Genomic DNA, 19,179 nt, shown 5'->3' with positions numbered 1-19,179 from the left:
TCATATATATTTAATAGTACAACAATCATCTTGAAGAGTTACAATTTTTGGTAAAACAAAAAAATAAGAGTTTTTCCTTTTTTTTTTTAAAAAAAATAAACTAAATTTAAAATATTTTTACTTATAATAAAAATAATTAATCTGTGAAGGAAAAAACACATTTAAAGCTTGAGAATGTATTCGTTAATGTTAATGTAAAAGTATCAAATCATAATAATGGTTTAAAAATAAGAAAGATTCAGTAAATATTATTATTTATAAACTTAATATGATAATTAAATTAGTAAAAATTTATGTATTATTTAATTTTTTCTAAATTTAAAAATGGTGATTTTAAAAATAACAGAATAGAAAGTGTAGTTAAAAGTGTTTAATTTTTTTCTACTAAACTTTTAGAAAATAATGCACATATCGAAAATAAAATCTTTTAAAAATTCAATTAATCATATTTATATTTAGAATTTTGTATTCGAAATAGTTTTAAATTAAAATCTCGCGCAAAATGTGGGTACCTAATGTAGTTGATATAATTGGGTTTATAATCATTGCAAAATGCTTCTTGTGGTTGTGGATATTAGGTTGATAAAAATGAGAATAAATTTTTACATCATCACCCAAGTTAAAAGTTTGAGTACTAATCTAGGTTGAGAAACCTAGTATCCTTGGTGATTCTCCACCAATATGGATTGCATTGTACGATGCTTAGACAAGCTCAATTCGAAAACCGAATCATATACCATTATACATATCTTAATAAGGTTGGAATTAATTCATTTTCTAAAAACTAACTAGAATGCCACTTATACCATTATACATACCTTATTTTCCTATAACAAAGACAGCGAGCTGTTTTTACAGGTAATAGTAATAGTTTATTTTACTAACCAAGTACATTTAGCTACCTATATTCTGCTGTTAAGGCGTTAAGTGGCACTCTGCAGCGAATGATGGAACTTTGTGTCTCTTCTCACTACAAGAATTCTCCTTATGATCTTCAGCTTCTGGCGGATGCTCCTGCTCATCATTTGTTTGTCTTGCTCGGTATGCAATTGTGATCAAGTGTATAGTTAGGTAGCATTGGTGCTTGGTTTACTAGTTTTTGGATTGTGAACTCTGTTAATATTACATCATTTAACATTCCTCCCATCCAACCAAAAAAAAAAAATAAACACGAGAAGGAGACTGGTGATGATGTGGAGGAAAGAGAGTAACAAACCAACGTGGAGGTTTTCAAAACCATGATTTTGAAAGCCCTAAAACGATGACGTAGCTCGTCTATAATACTGCATTGCTGTTTCCACAGGCCTGGAACGTCTACCAGACGGTCTTGTTGCTTCAGCATCCCTAGCATGTCCACCAGACAGACTTCCAGCGAACCTTTCTCCGTACCGTCGCACATCTTCATCTGTCTGCGATCACACTACAAGAAAACATAACCATTTCCGACGGTGAAATCAGTCGAAAATCAGTCGGAAAGAGGCATTTCCGACCATTAACCGACCACTGTAAATCGTTTGGAAATCGCTGGTCGGAAATTTATTTAGTTAGAAATCGGTCGGAAATTTTCGACCGAATCGTTGGTTGAAATTCTGTTGGATAAAATCGGTCGGATTTCGATTAGAAAAATACCGACTAATTACCGACGGCGTAAATCGGTCGAGACTATATTACCGACAGTTAACCAACCGTTTTAATTTCCAACCGATATTCCAACCAATTATTTTCCAACCAAAATATTGTCAAATTAATGTAAAATACCGAAAATAAAAATTAATAAAAAATAAAAAATGCTAAATTAATTAAATATCAGAAAATAACAAAAATATATAAATAGAAGTTATTGTCAATTAAACCACATTAATAGATTCTTATATTAACCGTAACTAATACAACAAAAAAACCAGCCAAACTAAAACACTTTAATTTTGAGTTTCATCATCATCTTCTTCTTCAGCTGGACGACAGTCTGGAAATTTGTTGAGAAGCTTCTCAGTAACATCTAACTCTTCATGATCTGGGATAGATCCAAATCCAAATCGATTACCTTTTTTTTGGGTATTGCCTGAGAATCAACCAAGCATAATGTAAAAAATATGGAAACATCATGTTAAAAATCAAATAGTTAAGAAGTGTCAAGTTGATTTGGTATGGTAAAAAGCATGTTAAGAGAAAAAATGAATCCCCGCACCTTGCGAACCAAATCGTTTATCTCAGGACAAGAGAGAGGCTGAACCAATCCATCTTCAAGTGGCTCTTTAGATTGGAGGTCATTCACCTGTTCTTTTAAAGTCTCCACAATCTGCTTAGCCTTCTTGTAGACAATCTTGCCAGTTTTCTTACTTTTATAAACATCCTCAATGAAAGCCATTATATTAGGCTCGACTCCACCATTTTCAACAGTCTTATATACATGGAAAAAGAACATGATTAATATGCATTTGAATGATAATGCATTACGATTGAAGTTCTACAATGAGAAAGCAAAGCTGTTAGTAAAAAATAATTCAAAATAGAACAATTAGACATCAAATAAGAGAAGTTAAAATATGAGAAGCCTAAGTCCCATAATTCGCTTATAGAGAACAAATAATCTTACAGGGACGTTCAATTGCTAAGGTTGTAGCCTTAAAATTACAAATAATCTTACAAATAATCTCATGTGTAAAGAAGAACAACATGAAAGTGTAGCCTTAATCCAAATGGGAAGCGTAATAATGGTAAATAAGGGTTTACCGGTGGTGGGACTGGTGGGTTCGTCATGGAGGAGCGGCGCCGACTAAACGGTGAAACGACGGCAAGCAAACGCCGAGTACGCGACAAACAACGGTGGATCTGCGAAGAGACTGTGAAAAGAACTCCTAGGGTTATGAGAGAAGACGAAGAAGAAGAAACTGCGAAGAGGTGTGGAATCGTGGAAGCTTAATTAGGTTTATCCAAATATTAGTGCCTTTAGACAATAAAAAATGGGCTAAATCGAGAACACACTGGCCCATTAGAGGCTTTATACATTAAACAATGGGTTAAATAAATTTAAAAGTATATTTACAATCACAAGAGATATTATATTTGGACTCAAGTACCAACCTTAAACTTAAACTAATTCTATGTAATTTCGTTTTCCTAAGTTTGAAAATTTTTATAATCAAATTCAGTGGATAAACGTGCTTTTTGTGTTAATCAAACTTCATATATTACAATATAAATTTATGTGAACCAAACATGACGAAACTCAATAATACACTTTATTACATCCAACAAAATGTTACAGAATTGAAAAAAAAAACAAATTACATTCCATTAATTAATCAGAATCAGAAGAATATTCAGATGATGATGCTGAGTCGATATATTCTTCAAATTCTTCCAGCTCAGCAAACGGTAATAAGTCAGTCGGAAATTGGTCAGAAATTTATAACCGTTTACGGACGATTAAAGCGGTCACTTATAACCGACCATTTATCGACCAAATTTAAAATCAGTCAGAAAGTTGGTTGGGAAACAGTCGGTTTTTACCAACGGATTTATTGGTCGGTAATTTCGTCGGTAATTTCCAACCGATATCCAACCATATGTATCTGTCGCTAATTTTCGACCGATTACTAACTGTTTTTAAATCGCGTCGCTTAACGGTTGGAAAATGATCGTGTAATTAGCCGACCAATATATCAGTCGGAAATTTGGTCAGAATTGGTGATGTTTTCTTGTAGTGTCATACCATTTCACAAGAGAAATAATTCAAATGCTACATGGCATTATAAAAGACAAACAACAAGCCCGGCTTTCAATGGATAAAATTAGAGACTGTACCAATCTCTCGAACAATGGTTGCGGGGGTGCCTATCCTGTGGCTATGAGGCAGAATATCCCACGGTCTATTTGCTTGTAATACCTCTCCTCTCTCGTCAGAGAGGGAAAAATGTGGAGGCAGATTAAGCTGTTTACAACAAGAAAAGTCTAACCAGGGACCGTCATACCCGCTCAGATGAATAATAATATACTTATATACCGTCGACTCTTGCAAGCCAGATACTCATTCTATACTACCAATTTTCTTCAGAGCAAAAAACAAAACGAAAAATTGAAGGACCGACGTCGCATAATCACGAGCTAACGTTTGACAAAAGAATGAATGATGCACACATCTCATATTTCAAATTGGCTAGGTCAATCACAAAAGTCATCTACACCTAGCACCCAATGCTTAAATTTGGAAAGAAACAACCAACCTGCAGGCTCAGGCTTTGCTATAAACGCCAGAACTCGACTTACAAAGTTGCCTAGGCTCAGCAACTTGTTATTCAGTTTTGCTTGCAAATCCTTCCACTCAAATGATGTGTCAGACACCTAGATGGCCAATCCCCAGAACAAGTCAGTGGTGGTGACATCTACTCACTTATCCATGCCTATTCAGATGAATGATATAAAAATAAGTAGCAGCAATGAGTTACCTCAGGCCTTATGGTCAGCAAGTAGTATCTCCATACTTCGACAGGGATATTTGTATTTTTTACATCATTACCAAACACTCCAAAACCTTTACTCTGGGAGAAATTTCCTGAAAACCCCATACAAGTAAATGGCAGAAAAAGCAAAAGCAAACAAAAAAAATAGTTTAAAAATAAAATAAAATCACTCAGCTAATTTGGTGAAAAATCAACTGACCGCCTTCGTATTTTAAATATTCTGTTGCACTGATTGTCTTCACCAGTGTCCATTTTTCCCCACTACCAACCTGCGCAGAGGGAAACATCACCTGCATACCAACAAATTGACAGTTCAGACAGCCATATTTTGCAAATATAAACCTCTCGTAAGGAGACCTTGAGGATAGCTTCAGAAAAGACAAAAGGGCCAACCATGAAAATGCAAATCACGTCCAATAAAAACAGTCTGACATCAGAGAAGCGATCACCAAAAGACCTAATTTTTTTATATGCACTACAAAATAGCAATGGTTTCAAGGACTGGGGGTGGCTTACATAATGCCTAAGACGATGACAGGAAATCCTTACGTGTGGGAAATTTATAACAAGGATGTCAGAGAGATAAAAGCTCAAAAATATCAGAAGAATGCGTCTTACAAGATATTTAGAACAGAAACAAAGGCTAGGTCAAGTGGAGGAACAGGCAGGTAAGAGCGAAGAAATACATAAAGCGGGTGGAACAAGTCACTGGAGGTAAACAGATTTCAGAAATGGTATATACTCACAGTGTGAAACGGCACATTGTCTTTTCCCATAAACTGATAAAGCTCCACATTGTCAGGATTCTTCCACCACTTCTCCCATTCAGATGTGTAGCATGAAGTTATTGAAACATGCATATCCAATAGGAGCATCAAACCAAACGTAGAAGACCTATAACCACAATTTCGAATTAGTAGTTGACGGTTAATACATATATGATTAAGAGATTGGCTGGAAGGGATGTCGTTTCCAACTTTATCCTTATATGTCTCATGTCGGCCAGGAAGTCCCCATGTTAGATCCCGTGAGACGCATTTGTTTATAAGTCCGTCCTTAAGACATGCCATTGTGGGTTGAATAGCATTTCTACTCCAAGATCCAGTGACAGATGTGTCCATAATATACTTTACCAACTTGTCTTCCAGAAAAGTAAGCTCAATGAACCGGTGGTCTGGGTCGCAGATTCGGGTTGTTGTTTGACAGACCTGTTTTTTGAGTAGATAAAAAACATAAGTAATCAAAGTAATTATAACAAGAGAAGACAGTCCTGTACCAGCCTGAGAACGCCAAAATGAATAAGCATATGCAGTACATATGTTAGTGTCACAGAGGCACTATAACTGAAGAATGGGTGACTTGTCACATGTTTACAACAAAAAGAAGAAAAAAAAGCTAGCCAGAGATAGCTCTAGCATAAAGCAAAAGAATTCACCTGGTGGATAGTGTCGTCCCCTTTATGACACTTGTTTTCCCACAAGTTGTTGAAAATTGCTTGGGATACTTGTGTGTGTTGTGGAGTTGAAGTCCGCCCAAACTTGTCAAAACTGATATCAAACCAGTCATAAACTTCTTCATGAATGGCATGGTACCTAAGGAAAAACAAAAATGAAAAGAAAGAAACAAACAAACATGGTAGCATGAAAAGGGAAATAAAGAAACACATTACTTGTCACAGATTTCCTCGGGGGAGCAATTCTTCTCAAGAGCTTTGGTCTCGGTAGATTCGGTATCAGTTGTAGTCCCATAATCATCAGTCCCGCATATATATATATAGCATTATAGCCACGGAGACGACAGTATCTAGCATACACATCAACGCTCAGGACACCTGGTCGTAAGGAAAGACACACAAGACATTGCATAAACCCGAGCAAGAAACCAGTCCTCAACAAATACGAAAAACGCCTTATACTGAGAGTTACTAAGCTGAGTTCTTAATTATCAGGTCGTCCACATAATATTTTTAAAAGTACTCTGCAACAAACAGTTTCGGGAAATTGAAAATCAGATTCTGAAAGATTTCAAAAACAAAATTTTCAATTTCTTTCTAAAAAGGACGGGTCTCTAAAACAGAATTCATAAACGAACACACACACACACGACTCTACATGATGTTTCCGATATGAGGGACGTTGTTGACGTAAGGCAGAGCACTCGTGATTAGTATATTTCTTTTGCCTGGGATCGGCAACTTGGGGCTGTCGTCTTCCATCGCGAAACAACAAGAGCACCAAAACTACAATAAAACCTCTATATATTAATAATGTCTGGACCAGAAAAATCTATTAATTTATAGAGATTTTAAATTATTAATTTATAAACATATTTTCCTAATTTGTTAAGTTTTCAAAAATAGATTTAAAAATTAAAATTTTAATTATTGTAAATAATATTTATTACAATCATTTACAAGAAAAACAATAATTATTATGTCCCGAAAAGAACATTAAAAGTTTTTGATATAGAAAAAATATTTTAAATAAACTCTAACAAAAATTAATTGGTATATATATATATACATATATATGATAATTTTATATAATTGTTAATTAATAATATTGACGAGACCATATATTTACAAAGAGCTTTTTAAAAAATATTATCTTATTATCAAATTGTGTCTAAAATTACAACGGTCCAACTTAAAACTATTAATTTATAGCGATTAGTAATTTATAATATTAGTTTATGGAGGTTTAATTGTATCTAGGTTAGAGACAGACTTAGAGAGTGGCTTCCCTTTAAGTACAAGTGTCAAAGCCCAACCTATTAAAGAAGGAAATCTATGCTCATTTGTTTTTTAAAACTTATTTTTATAAATTTATTTAAGCAATGTTGTAAAAGTTTAACTCTACTATCATGTGACATATTACAAAAAATATCATTGCATTTTAATTAAATTAATAATTAACAAAATAAAAGTTTATATTAATTTATAAGATAATAAAACAATATTTTTGAAATTATTTAATGAAATTATTTTACAAATCCATTTATTTTTTCAGAAATATTAAGAAACAATAACAGACTATTTAAAATAATTATAAAAATAAGATTAAATATTTGCATTCCTAAATCATTTAATAATGACAGATATATTTTAAAACTATGATACAACATTGTTTATATTTTAACAATATATAATACTATATGTAATTTATTAAATATTTTTTTCGTACAACACATCGACGCAGTGAAATCTTATTAAAATCTAAAAAATCACAAATGTTGTATTTTATTCAATAGAATATATACAACTAAAAAACAAATCAAAAAACTAAATCAAGATTTCTAAACAGATGGCTTCAGTACGATTTTTGTTATACTTTCTGGATTTTACCAAATCTATATAATTCATGGTTTTGAACATTGTATCATGTACCAAAGACGAGTTGAAATCAGAGTATGAAACTAAATTAATTAAATGTAAAAGATTATAAAATGTACATAATAAATCAAATAATGTCCTTCCATTGTCGAGAATCATGGGACCTTACTTTGTGAACCATTTTACGCATTATGTGGAATATCTGCCTATAACGTGGTCCTAAAATTTAAGAATGATATTGGTTTTATGCGCAGTCATAATAAGGAACGTTTGAAACAGTTGAAGCAAATGAAAGAGAGAGGACAATTGGATCCTGAGCTTTCTTGATGTGGTGAGGGATTCTTATGGACGGTCACGACACCAACAATAGTAGTTTGGCGTGGAGTTAACGTACAGCTCTTTGGGCGTTATATTTTCTAGTTGTCTCGGTGTATACAAGGCGAGACCCTTCCCTCGTGCCTTACCATGCTCTTGATATGATAGAGTTATGAACTATAAACTTTATCGGTAATTCTTTATACTTCTTTATTGATCAACAATGCTGAATACAAGAACCCGAACTGATAAGAAGAGTGCGCTATAGTTCTCAAACTCTTATCCGCTCTAACAGAACGCGCATGCTCTGCTCCCTTTCTCATGCAGGAGAAACTCACAACATCAATGACCACACATGATGATTCTAAATGTTTACTCTCTACCTCTATTTATACTCTATTATTCTCATAATTCTCTTTACTCTTATTAGACAAATCAGCTAGTAATACCATATGTGGGCATAAAACTGATTTTTTGTATTATAAAATGTACGATTGTTAGTTTTTTTTCCCAATGAAATATGTAATTAGGACTTTATTATGTTAATATGAAAGATTTTAATACTTTGATACATTAAAGCTAATATGATATTAGAAAATAGTGTATAAACTTGACAATCCAACCCAAAATCTTAATTTTGGTACCTCTAATCTTAGCTTAAAACTGAATAAGTTGAAAAATATTGGGTGCAAATGGTTGCTTAAAACTAAATAAGTCGAAAATATTAAGTTGAATAAAATTGGATTGAATATTACTGAATTCAATCTATTCATCTTCAAAAATGCGGATGAACAAGTTGAACATTATTCGTGTATAATTAGTTTATTTTTGAATGATTTGAATAGTTTTATTCAATCTCTTCAATTCAAATGGTGACAATTAGTTAAAAAAAAATTCAACTTCAACAATCTCTTCAACTGTAAAACCATTTGCATCCATTAACTTAAATAAAATTGGGTTGAATATCATTCAATCCATTCATCTTTAAAAACATAGATGAACAAGTTGAACACTTTTCCTGTATAATTAGTTTATCTTTTCAACTTTTTAAATTGCATAAAAAAAAATAAAAAAGAATATGTAGTACCAATAGAGATGTCAAAATGGTTAACTCAACCCAACTCAACTCATTATCTAATGAGTTAAAAGTTAAATAAGTTAATGAGTTGACTCAACTCGTTTAACAATTGGGTTGGATCAACCCATGAATCCATTTAGTTAAATGAGTTAGATGAATAATTGGTTAACCCACTACAATATAAATTAATTAATATATAATATAATATAATAATAATTAATCTTTATCATCCTTTTTACTATCATCATCATTATCACCATCACATAACTTTTAGTGGAAAATTATAGAGGAAAAATCAGATTTTACATTTTCGGCGGGAAAATTGTGGTTTTGAGATTTTGGCGGAAAATTACGGTTACCATTTTTGGCGGGAGATTTACGTTTGCGGGTTTGCGTTTTTGGCGGAAAATTTACAGATTTGCGTTTTTGGCGAGAAATTTACGGGTTTTCGTTTTTGGCGGGAAATGTACGTTTGCGGGTTTGCGTTTTAGCGGGAAATTTACAAGTTTGCGTTTTTGGCGAGAAATTTACGGGTTTGCATTTTTGGCGGGAAATTTACGTTTGTGGGTTTGCATTTTTGGCGGGAAATTTACAGGTTTGCGTTTTTGGCGAGAAATTTACGGATTTGCGTTTTTGGCGGAAAATTTATGGGTTTGCATTTTTGGCGGGAAATTTTACGGGTTTACGATTTTGGCGGGAAATTTACGGATTTGCGTTTTTGGCGAGAAATTTATGAGTTTGCATTTTGGTGGGAAAATAGTGGGTTTGAGATTTTGGCGGGAAATTGCGGATTTGAATTTTGGTGAGAAAATTGCGGGTTTGCGTTTTTGGCGTGAAAATTATAAATTCTGAATTTTGGCAAGAAAACTACGGACTTCAATTTTTATCAAAAATTACGGATTTGTGTTTTTGGCGGGAAAATTGCGGGTTTGAGATTTTGGCGGGAAAATTATGATGATGTTGATGATATTAGGTTGATAATGTAGAAATTGATGGGTTAGTGGGTTAACTCATAAACCTATTATAACCAAACTCATTTGACTCATTAACTCATTTAATCATCAACTCATTTAACCCATCAAGTCATTAGGGTTAAAATTTTCAACTCATTAGGGTTCTTGATTTGAGTTGAATTGAGTTAAACCATTAGTCTTGACCTATTTTGACACCCATAAGTACCAACCACCTAGTGAATATGAAATTAGTAGTACCTACTCGAGCAACACACTGAAAGCCAAACTTATATTAAAAAAAGGTAACATACCTCAAATCGTCAGTGTTGGTGATGAATGTGCAATTTTACACATATTTAAGCTATTAGATGGAAGTAATCTATAACTCTTAAAAACTTTCTCTCCCAGGCACGATTTCCAAGGAGTTTTTACTTTCCAACATTTTCGAAGCCAATGGAACTTCGGCTCGCCGGCGTCGGGATACCCATTCCTCTGTTCATCCTTGCATCGTCTGCTTCCTCTTTTTAGTCTTGTTTAAGTATTTTTCCCCATTTTTTTAATCCTTTTGCAACCATCTCGATCCCTTTCAAAACAACCAGATCTGAGCGATTGCACCTTCATCAGATACATTAGACGACGGTGGTTCCCGGTGATCCCCACCATTTGCTATTTACGCTCAACCTCTTTGACGGCGATTCAAATGTCCATTGCTCTGTATTTTTCCTGGAAGTCTGGTCACAACTGAAGAACTCTTCACCTCAGCCTCGTTGATGGCAGAAGTGTCTCTTGGACCATCAGATGCGCCATGCCAAGGGGAGACGTCGACGGCGCACGGCGATACCTTCTTTAGAGTTACAACCTTCCCTACTTCATGGACCTTGATACACAGAGTTTTAAACCCTATTTTCCTACTGCAAGTGCACAGCAAAGAAGTAGTACTTAGGGGTCGAATCCCACGAAGACCAAGTTTTACTCTATGGTTCTATTGGTTCAATTTCAAGCTAAGACAATTCAAAGTTGGGTTTGTTTGGTAACAGTAACACGATTAAAATGGTATAAAAAGGCAATAAGCAAAACACTAGATCAGGGGTGATTCTCGGGAATTTCAGAGATGGCAACTAAACAACTATTCAGGGCATAGATTAAGTACCAGTCTAGAACTCAAACATAAATATAAACTGATCCACTGTCGTGGTATCAATAACTCTATCTGATCAATTCTGTGCGGAAACGCGGAGCACGTGCTCAGACATCCGGAGCACATGCTCGGCGGTCCATAAACCCTAAACTGTCGTTTGAGCCCAGAATCGCAGACAAGCATTAAAGAACAGGAATGATAAGTTCACAAATCACCTACACATCAACTTTCGCAGGTCTAGGATAATTTGCCCACTAATGTCTTTTCTAGCAACCTATTACACTTTTGATGAATAGATAAACCTAGAATCATAGATTGGGTGATCAAATCAACCTAAGCATTAAGTCTAACAATAGTGAAGACAATCGATTATATAAAGCCCTATTTGTATTCTGGTGCTAACCCATGAAACCCCTTTGAAACCCCTAATCTAGCAAAGAAAACTACTCAGACATAGAGAAATGAATAGCCAACATAGATGAGAAATTCAATAGCATAAAAATATAAAAATCACAAGGGTTCAGAATCGCTTCTCTACCGTAGCCGCTCTTCCTCTCCCTCACAAAACGTAGCTCAAAAACCAAAAAGAAAAAGTATATTTTCTCTCCTAAAAACCCTAGGTTAAATAGCATACAAGTAGAGAAAAATAAGGAAAGAATCTAAATTCAAATCTTCCTATTAAAAACGATCTCAGCCCTCTTTCTCTCACAAAGGATCGCCTAAAATAAGGGGAATTAGGCAGGGAATCGGCGCCTAGATGCTTGCCACGTGTCGTCATGAAACCGTAGAGTTGGGAGCATGTGCTCGGAAAACGGGAGCATGTGCTCCTGAGTCTAAAATAAGCTTTTCTGCTCCAATTCAACTCCTTTCTGCTCCGATTGCTCCTGCTGTTCCAATCCTTGCTTTTAGCTTCCTATCCTCGTATTATAACCTGAAAAGGACTCAAACAACTACAAAACTATCAAATAAACGGGGTCAAAGTGAGTCAAAACCGTAACATATCAACTCCTCCGGACTTAGATCTTTGTTTGTCCTCAAACAAACTCAAACAAAGCGCCAAGAGAGCCAAGGTGGGAACTCGCAAAAATCTCAGAAACCGTGAGTAGACCATGATCTGCAGACCACATGTGTTAGAACAAGCTATACCACAAACTTCTCCAGCAAACATCTCCAAAACCAGAACCATAATTGGCAATCAAACCCAGAAAAAGATCACTTTCCAGACAAAGACTCTTTACATTCAATTAAAATTGGCGTGAGCTTCTCATTAAGGGCATTAAGCTAGTGAAATCGAGGCTTGGTAGATAAAAGACTGTTTTAATGGTGGAGCTATAGAGTGTTTAGGGGTTACCATTACTTCGAAAGAGATGCAGGATATCGCACAAAATGGTAAGGGAGAGTGGACTCATTGATGTCCACAACCTCTAATCACTCTCCTCTTCTTATCTTCTCAAACTCAGCCTCTCTTTTCTCCTCAGGGTACAACGCATGCTCGGGGGTGTGTAACACTAGCTCTGGTCCCTTTCCATCATCCTTAAACGTTTTTTTTTTTTTTTTTTTTTGTTTTTTTTTTGATGAGAGTTGAAGGATGATGGGGGATCTTCTTCTGATATTGCCCCAGGAGCATGTGGACCGTATCCTAGGCTCTCTCTCTGCTCAAAACAACTCGCGGACTCGGATGTATATAATTTCGGAGCAGGTGCTCGCTGGGTTGGAGCACGTGCTCTGTCCGTCCGGCTTTTTCCTCTTTGGTTCTCCAGCAAGAGCGAGTTAGAGATTGTGTCAGTCCTGCTCTCCCCGACCGTTTTGCACATAGCTGCACAGAATGAGAAAACAAAAATACAAGTGCAAGTGGTTTGAAAGGAGGTTAGGCTCGGGGTGGGTACTAACTTAAAATGAGCTAGCTATTCAGGATCAGCAAGATTGGCAAAATGAATAAGAAGTCCTGAATATGTGACACGTTCCCTATCCTAATGCCCAAAACGAGAAGAATTTAAATCCGGTTAGGTTCCAATAAAGTAGAGTCTAAGTCTTTCCGGTGAAACCTTAATGGGATGAAGCTTTTCTGGCCAAGAGAAGGGTCCGAATGTGAAGAGGTATTAGCTCGTCTCTGTACTCTTAGTTCTGCAACAATGGTCACTAGGAAAAACGGTCAAACTCACAAATGGTTAAAAACATCACATATTTCGGTCCTAATTCCCACAAGTTTTGGTTCGACTCACATGTCAAACTGACTCAATAAAAAGAAAAATAAAGAAAACAAAGGTCATAGGTGACCCTCCCCCGGACTTACTTCACACCGTCTCCGGTGTGAAAATAAGCCAAAGAGAAGAAAGAAGGAAGAGAAGAAGAAGAGAAGAAAGAAGGAAGAAGAAAAGAGAGAAGGGTTTGCGATTTGGTGGGTTACCTGGGCCTGAAATTCATTAAACTTACCTGGCCCAATCGCTCTTCTCTTTTTCTTCTTTTGTTCTCAGTTCCCCGAGCATGTGCATCGGGTTGCTCGCGTCCTGCGAGCATGTGCTCCGCATCTTTTTTCTTTTTTTTTTCTCAGTTCGCCGAGCATGTGCATCGGGTTGCTCGCGTCCTGCGAGCATGTGCTCCGCATCTTCTTCCAACATTCCTGAAACCGAAAAGAGAAGAAACAAATCTTAAAAAGAAAAAAAAAACTCAGCAATATATACCTGGTGGGTTGCCTCCCACCCAGCGCTTGTTTTAAGTCATTAGCTTGACTCGAAAGCTCCTTAGGCAATAGGAGGGTCGCCTAGGGCGAAGGTTTCACCCCTTGCGTGCTCAGAGGCGGCAAGATATGGTTTCAGCCTTTGTCCATTCACCACAAATTCTCCTCCGTTTGTGTCCAGCAACACAACAGCCCCATATGGTCTAATCTCCTTGATGGTGAAGGGTCCGGACCATCGTGATCTTAGCTTTCCGGGAAACAGTTTCAGCCTAGAGTTGAACAACAAGACTTGATCATTAGGAGCAAAGGTCCTAGTGAGGATCCGCTTGTCATGGTAGGCTTTGGTATGCTCCTTGTAGAGTTTTGAGTTTTCATAGGCGAGGTGCCTAATCTCCTCTAGCTCATGCAGTTGCATCTTCCTCCTTTCATGGGCGCTCTTAGTGTCAAAGTTCAGCATTTTCACTGCCCAAGCAGCCTTTTACTCTAGCTCAACAGGAAGGTGACACGCCTTACCATACACCAAGTGAAACGGTGTAGTCCCCAGGGGTGTTTTGTAGGCGGTTCTATAAGCCCATAGAGCCTCATCTAGCTTCAGAGACCAATCCTTCCTTGTTGTGTTCACTGTTTTTTGCAAAATGCTCTTGATCTCCCGGTTAGAGATCTCAACTTGACCGCTCATTTGTGGGTGGTAGGGGGTGGCGACCTTGTGCCTCACTCTATTCTTCTTGAGAAGACTCTCAAAGACCTTGTTAATGAAATGCGATCCACCATCGCTAATGACTACCCGTGGGACACCAAACCGTGGGAATATAACCGACTTGAACATCTTGAGCACGGTCTTTGCATCATTATTGGGGCTGGCCAAAGCTTCTACCCACTTGGACACGTAATCGATAGCCACCAATATGTACTCATTGCCGAATGAGTTCGGGAAAGGTCCCATGAAGTCAATTCCCCAAACATCAAATACCTCAACCTCCAAGATGAAATTCTGAGGCATTTCATTCCTCCTGCTGATGTTCCCTTGTCTCTGACATGTGTCGCAAGTAGACACAAACCGCTGCGCATCTCTGAACATGGTAGGCCACCAATAACCCGCTTGAAGAGCTTTGGACACGGTTTTGAAAGTAGCAAGTGTCCAGCATAGGGTGAGCTTTGGCAATGAAACAAGACTCCAGGAACCTCCTCCTCAGTCACACACCTCCTGAAAACACCATCCGAGCAATGCCTATAGAGGTAAGGCTCATCCCAAAAATACCGCCTTATATCTTTTAGGAACTTCTTCTTCTTGTTCCCCACAAACTCAGTAGGTTCTTTCTCTGCTGCTAGGTAGTTTGCATACTCTCCAAACCAAGGAAAACTCGGCTGTTTGTTGGTATCGATTGCCTTGCACGGGGTTTTCGGAGCATGTGCTCCCAGGCGGAGCATGTGCTCGGCGGGATCAAAGATGCCGATCGAGTAAACATGTTCTTCAGGAAGGCTATCACCCAGGGTAGCTCTTCTTCTATCCTCATTCTTGACAAGTGATCTGCAACTCCGTTCTCAATACCCTTCTTGTCTTTAATCTCCAAGTCAAACTCTTGAAGCAACAAAATCCAACGGAGTAGCCTTGGTTTTGCATCCTTCTTGGTCAGTAGATACCTCAATGCTGCATGATCAGTGTGAACAACCACTTTGGAGCCAACAAGGTATGATCGGAACTTCTCAAAAGCAAACACAACCGCTAAAAGTTCTTTCTCGGTTGTAGCGTACTTGCACTGAGCCTCATCCAAGGTGCGGCTGGCATAGTATATCACGTGCAGCTTCTTGTCTTTTCTCTGTCCCAGAACCGCTCCCACGGCATAATCACTCGCATCAGTCATGACTTCAAAGGGAAGGTCCCAATCTGGCGGTTGTAGAATCGGAGCGCTAACCAAAGCTCCTTTGATCGTGTGAAAGGCCTCCAAGCAAGCAGAATCGAAATCAAACTTCTCTTCCTTACACAACAGCTGGGTAAGTGGCCTTGCTATCTTGGAGAAATCCTTAATGAACCGTCTGTAGAAACCGGCGTGGCCAAGGAAACTGCGGATCCCTTTTACCGAATTAGGCGGTTGTAAACTCATCATCACCTCAACCTTGGCTTTGTCAACTTCAATCCCCTTTTCAGAAATCTTGTGTCCCAGCACTATCCCATCTCTGACCATGAAGTGGCATTTCTCCCAATTCAGCACCAGATGTTTGTCTTCACACCGCTGCAACACCCTGCACAAATTAGACAGACAAACGGAAAAGGAGCTCCCATAGACGGAGAAATCGTCCATGAAAACTTCCATTATATCCTCAATCAGGTCAGTGAAAATGGATATCATGCATCGTTGGAAGGTCGCTGGTGCATTGCACAAGCCAAACGGCATTCTTCGGTAAGCAAAGGTGCCGTAAGGACATGTGAATGTGGTCTTCGCTTGATCGTCGGGATGGATTGGGATCTGAAAGAAACCTGAATAGCCATCTAAGAAACAATAGTAAGGATGGTTAGCCAATCTCTCAAGCATTTGATCAATAAACGACAAAGGAAAATGATCCTTACGGGTCGCAGCATTAAGTTTTCTATAGTCTATGCACATGCGATGTCCCGTAACTGTCCTAGTAGGAATCAACTCATCCTTATCATTCTTAACCACTGTAATTCCACCTTTCTTAGGGACTACATGAACTGGACTAATCCAGGAACTATCAGAAATAGCATAAATTACACCCGCATCTAGAAGTTTCATTATCTCTTTCTTAACAACATCCTTTAGATTCGGGTTCAACCTCCTCTGATGTTCTACCGAAGTCATTGATTCATCTTCTAGATGTATCCTATGCATGCAAAGTTCTGGTGAGATTCCTGGGATGTCATCTAGTGAATACCCTAGAGCATTTCTATACTTCCTAAGTTCACAAAGGAGCAAAGCGGTCTCTACATTGTTTAGTTCAGAGTTCACTATCACGGGGTATGTAGAGTTAGGACCTAGGAACGCGTACCTTAGCCCGGCTGGAAGTGGTTTTAGCTCTACCTTTGGAGCTCTTAACTCGCTCCAAGGACCGTCCGCTGACTTTACCGGAGCATGTGCTCCGGAATCCGGAGCAGGTGCTCCCTCGGTGGATCCTCCCCTGATTGGTTCTCATCGTCTAGGCTGGCGTAAGCTACCAGTTGCTGGAACCGTGTACCTGCATCCAAAATGCGTGTAAAACCATCAGCTTCCTCATTCAAGAATCCATACTTACCCTCTGTCTTTGTCAAGGCAACCTCCAACGGGTCGAGAGTGAGAACTTCATCGGTAACCTCATGTGCGACCTCTGAACCATCATCAACCACAAAAGTCTGACCATCTATCATAGGTTTCTTGAGCAGCTTGTTCATCTCAAACCTTGCAATCATATCCCCCAGCTGGAGATCGATCGCTCCCCCTTGCACATCTATAATCGCACCAGCTGTGCATAAGAATGATCTACCTAAGATCAGGGGGTCACGTGGTTCTTCTTCAAGTTCCAGAACCAAAAAGTCTGCTGGTATAAGCGTGTCCCCTATCTGGACATGTAAATCCTCCAAAACTCCTATGGGGCGCTTGGTGGATCTATCCGCGAGTACTAACGAAATCCGTGTAGACTTGAACTTCGTGTATCCCAGCCTTTTAGCCACTGAATATGGCATAAGGTTCACACTGGAACCTAGATCACAGAGGGAGTTTGCAAAAATCGTTTTACCGATTCTCACGGATAAGACAGATCGCCCTAGATCATCTCTCTTCTTTAGCACTTTGTTTTGCAGCACAGCACTGCACTCTCTTGAAACCATCATCATGTTCTCTTCCTCTGACACTCTCCCAGAAACTAACCCTTTCACATATCTCTTCAAAGCAGGTATCATCTGAACAGCATCAGCTAGGGGTAGTTTTACCGTCAATTCTCTCAACATCTCCTTGCACTTTGCATCCTCCAAATCCTTGTGAGATTTCTTAGGAGGAACAGGGTAAGGAACCCTAGGGGTGTACACGCGTGCAAGAGGTACCTCAGTAGGAACGGTCTGATCGGGAGTCGGGAGCACGTGCTCGCTGGGTGGGAGCACATGCTCGCCGGATGCTTCGGCTTCTTTTTGACTCAACGGTGGAGTCTCAGCAGCATGTTGAGGAAGGTATTCTTCAGCAATACCCTTGCCCTTGTCAATCCTAGCGGATGGTGCTTCTCTAGGGGGTAACTTCTTTCCTCCCCTTAGCTCAATCGCATTGACATACTCGTTCCGCAGGTTTGCTTCCCCTTTTCCGGGCAGAGTCCCAGGAGTTCTTTTCATGGCTTCAGCAGTCTGTGCAACTTGAACAGCAAGCTTCTTCACATGTGACATTACTGCCTCATACTTCCCATTAAGGTCATTGTACATGGTATCGACCTTAGTGTTGATTTCCACTGAAGCTTTTTGTTGATTCACCAAGAGTTGTTGCATCATGTTTTTCAGCTCATCCTGAGAGCTGCTAGCAGATAAAGGTCCCAACTGCTGGTTGGTGTAAGGCAGTGCTTGCTGAGCGCTTGTATATGCCTGCTGGTTCCCCCATTGGAAACGGTTTTGAGTGGGCACAAACTGTTTGCCTTGGAAGTTGTTTGAGAAGGTTTTTTGATAACCCATCTGATTCTGAGCTCCTTGCTGCGGATACACCTGATCCTGAGGGTTCTCCACGTTGGTGCTTCTATAGGACAAATTCGGATGGCTTCTGTAGTTCGGGTTGAAACCCCTGTTCTGCACAAAACCTTGCCCACTCACATAATTAACCTCCATTGTTTCATCCTCTCCATCACAAATCTCCTGAGCTAGCGGCATGTCTCCGGTCTCATCGACAAAATGGACAGTTTTCTGGCTCCCCTTCAGAAGAAGGTTCACCTTGGCTGTCAACTCGTCAATCTTTTGCGTATCGACACTGTTGACCTTCACGGACCTGTCATACTCAGGAGCCTTGTTGCTGGAGCTTGCAGCTAGGTTCTCAATCAACTGATATGCTCCTTCCTTAGACTTCATAAAATCCCCATTGCTGGCCGAGTTGAGAACGTTTCTGTAGTCCCAGTTAACTCCATCATAGAAAATGCCCAGAATCTGTTCATCACTGAATCCATGGTGCGGACACTCTCTACGTTACTCTTTGTACCTCTCCCAAGCCTCGCAGAAGGCTTCTCCAGTGTGCTGTTGGAACGATGAAATCTTGTTCCTCAGGGC

The 19,179-nt window shown here is 38.5% G+C and overlaps 1 protein-coding gene, 1 long non-coding RNA gene and 1 other non-coding gene across 3 annotated transcripts; 1 reads left to right on the top strand and 2 right to left on the bottom strand.

Annotated features, from left to right (window-relative positions):
• Positions 1–1,799: 1,799 nt before the first annotated feature.
• On the bottom strand, positions 1,800–2,921 carry LOC104742573 (uncharacterized). The gene is made up of 3 exons (XR_015580210.1): positions 2,734–2,921; positions 2,189–2,401; positions 1,800–2,062 (listed from the first exon to the last, which is right to left on the bottom strand). It is a non-coding gene; the product is annotated as an uncharacterized LOC104742573 (long non-coding RNA).
• A 725-nt stretch (positions 2,922–3,646) lies between these two features.
• Positions 3,647–5,590, bottom strand: LOC104744021 (methionine--tRNA ligase, cytoplasmic-like). The gene is made up of 6 exons (XM_087486278.1): positions 5,441–5,590; positions 5,210–5,357; positions 4,663–4,753; positions 4,449–4,555; positions 4,173–4,344; positions 3,647–4,029 (listed from the first exon to the last, which is right to left on the bottom strand). Exons 1-6 carry the CDS (start codon positions 5,458–5,460, stop codon positions 3,782–3,784), a joined length of 786 nt encoding a protein of 261 aa, XP_087342404.1. The 5' UTR covers positions 5,461–5,590; the 3' UTR covers positions 3,647–3,781.
• A 13,482-nt stretch (positions 5,591–19,072) lies between these two features.
• Positions 19,073–19,179, top strand: LOC147928810 (small nucleolar RNA R71). The gene has a single exon (XR_015581146.1). It is a non-coding gene; the product is annotated as a small nucleolar RNA R71 (small nucleolar RNA).

The sequence above is a fragment of the Camelina sativa genome, chromosome 14 (genome assembly GCF_030686135.1).
Source record: "Camelina sativa cultivar CO46 ecotype springtype chromosome 14, ASM3068613v1".
Classification (NCBI taxonomy): Eukaryota; Viridiplantae; Streptophyta; class Magnoliopsida; order Brassicales; family Brassicaceae; genus Camelina; species Camelina sativa.
Note: the sequence above shows the minus strand (reverse complement) of the source record. Positions and strands in the feature narration are given on the sequence as shown.

Bases quoted from the DNA above. Each gene is read 5' to 3' on its own strand.
- LOC104744021 (XM_087486278.1), bottom strand. From the start codon at position 5,460: ATGAGACATATAAGGATAAA. The intron at 5,358-5,440 runs GTTGGAAACGAC...TTGTGGTTATAG, and splicing joins ATGAGACATATAAGGATAAA to GTCTTCTACGTTTGGTTTGA. The intron at 4,345-4,448 runs GTAACTCATTGC...TTGGCCATCTAG, and splicing joins TGCTGACCATAAGGCCTGAG to GTGTCTGACACATCATTTGA.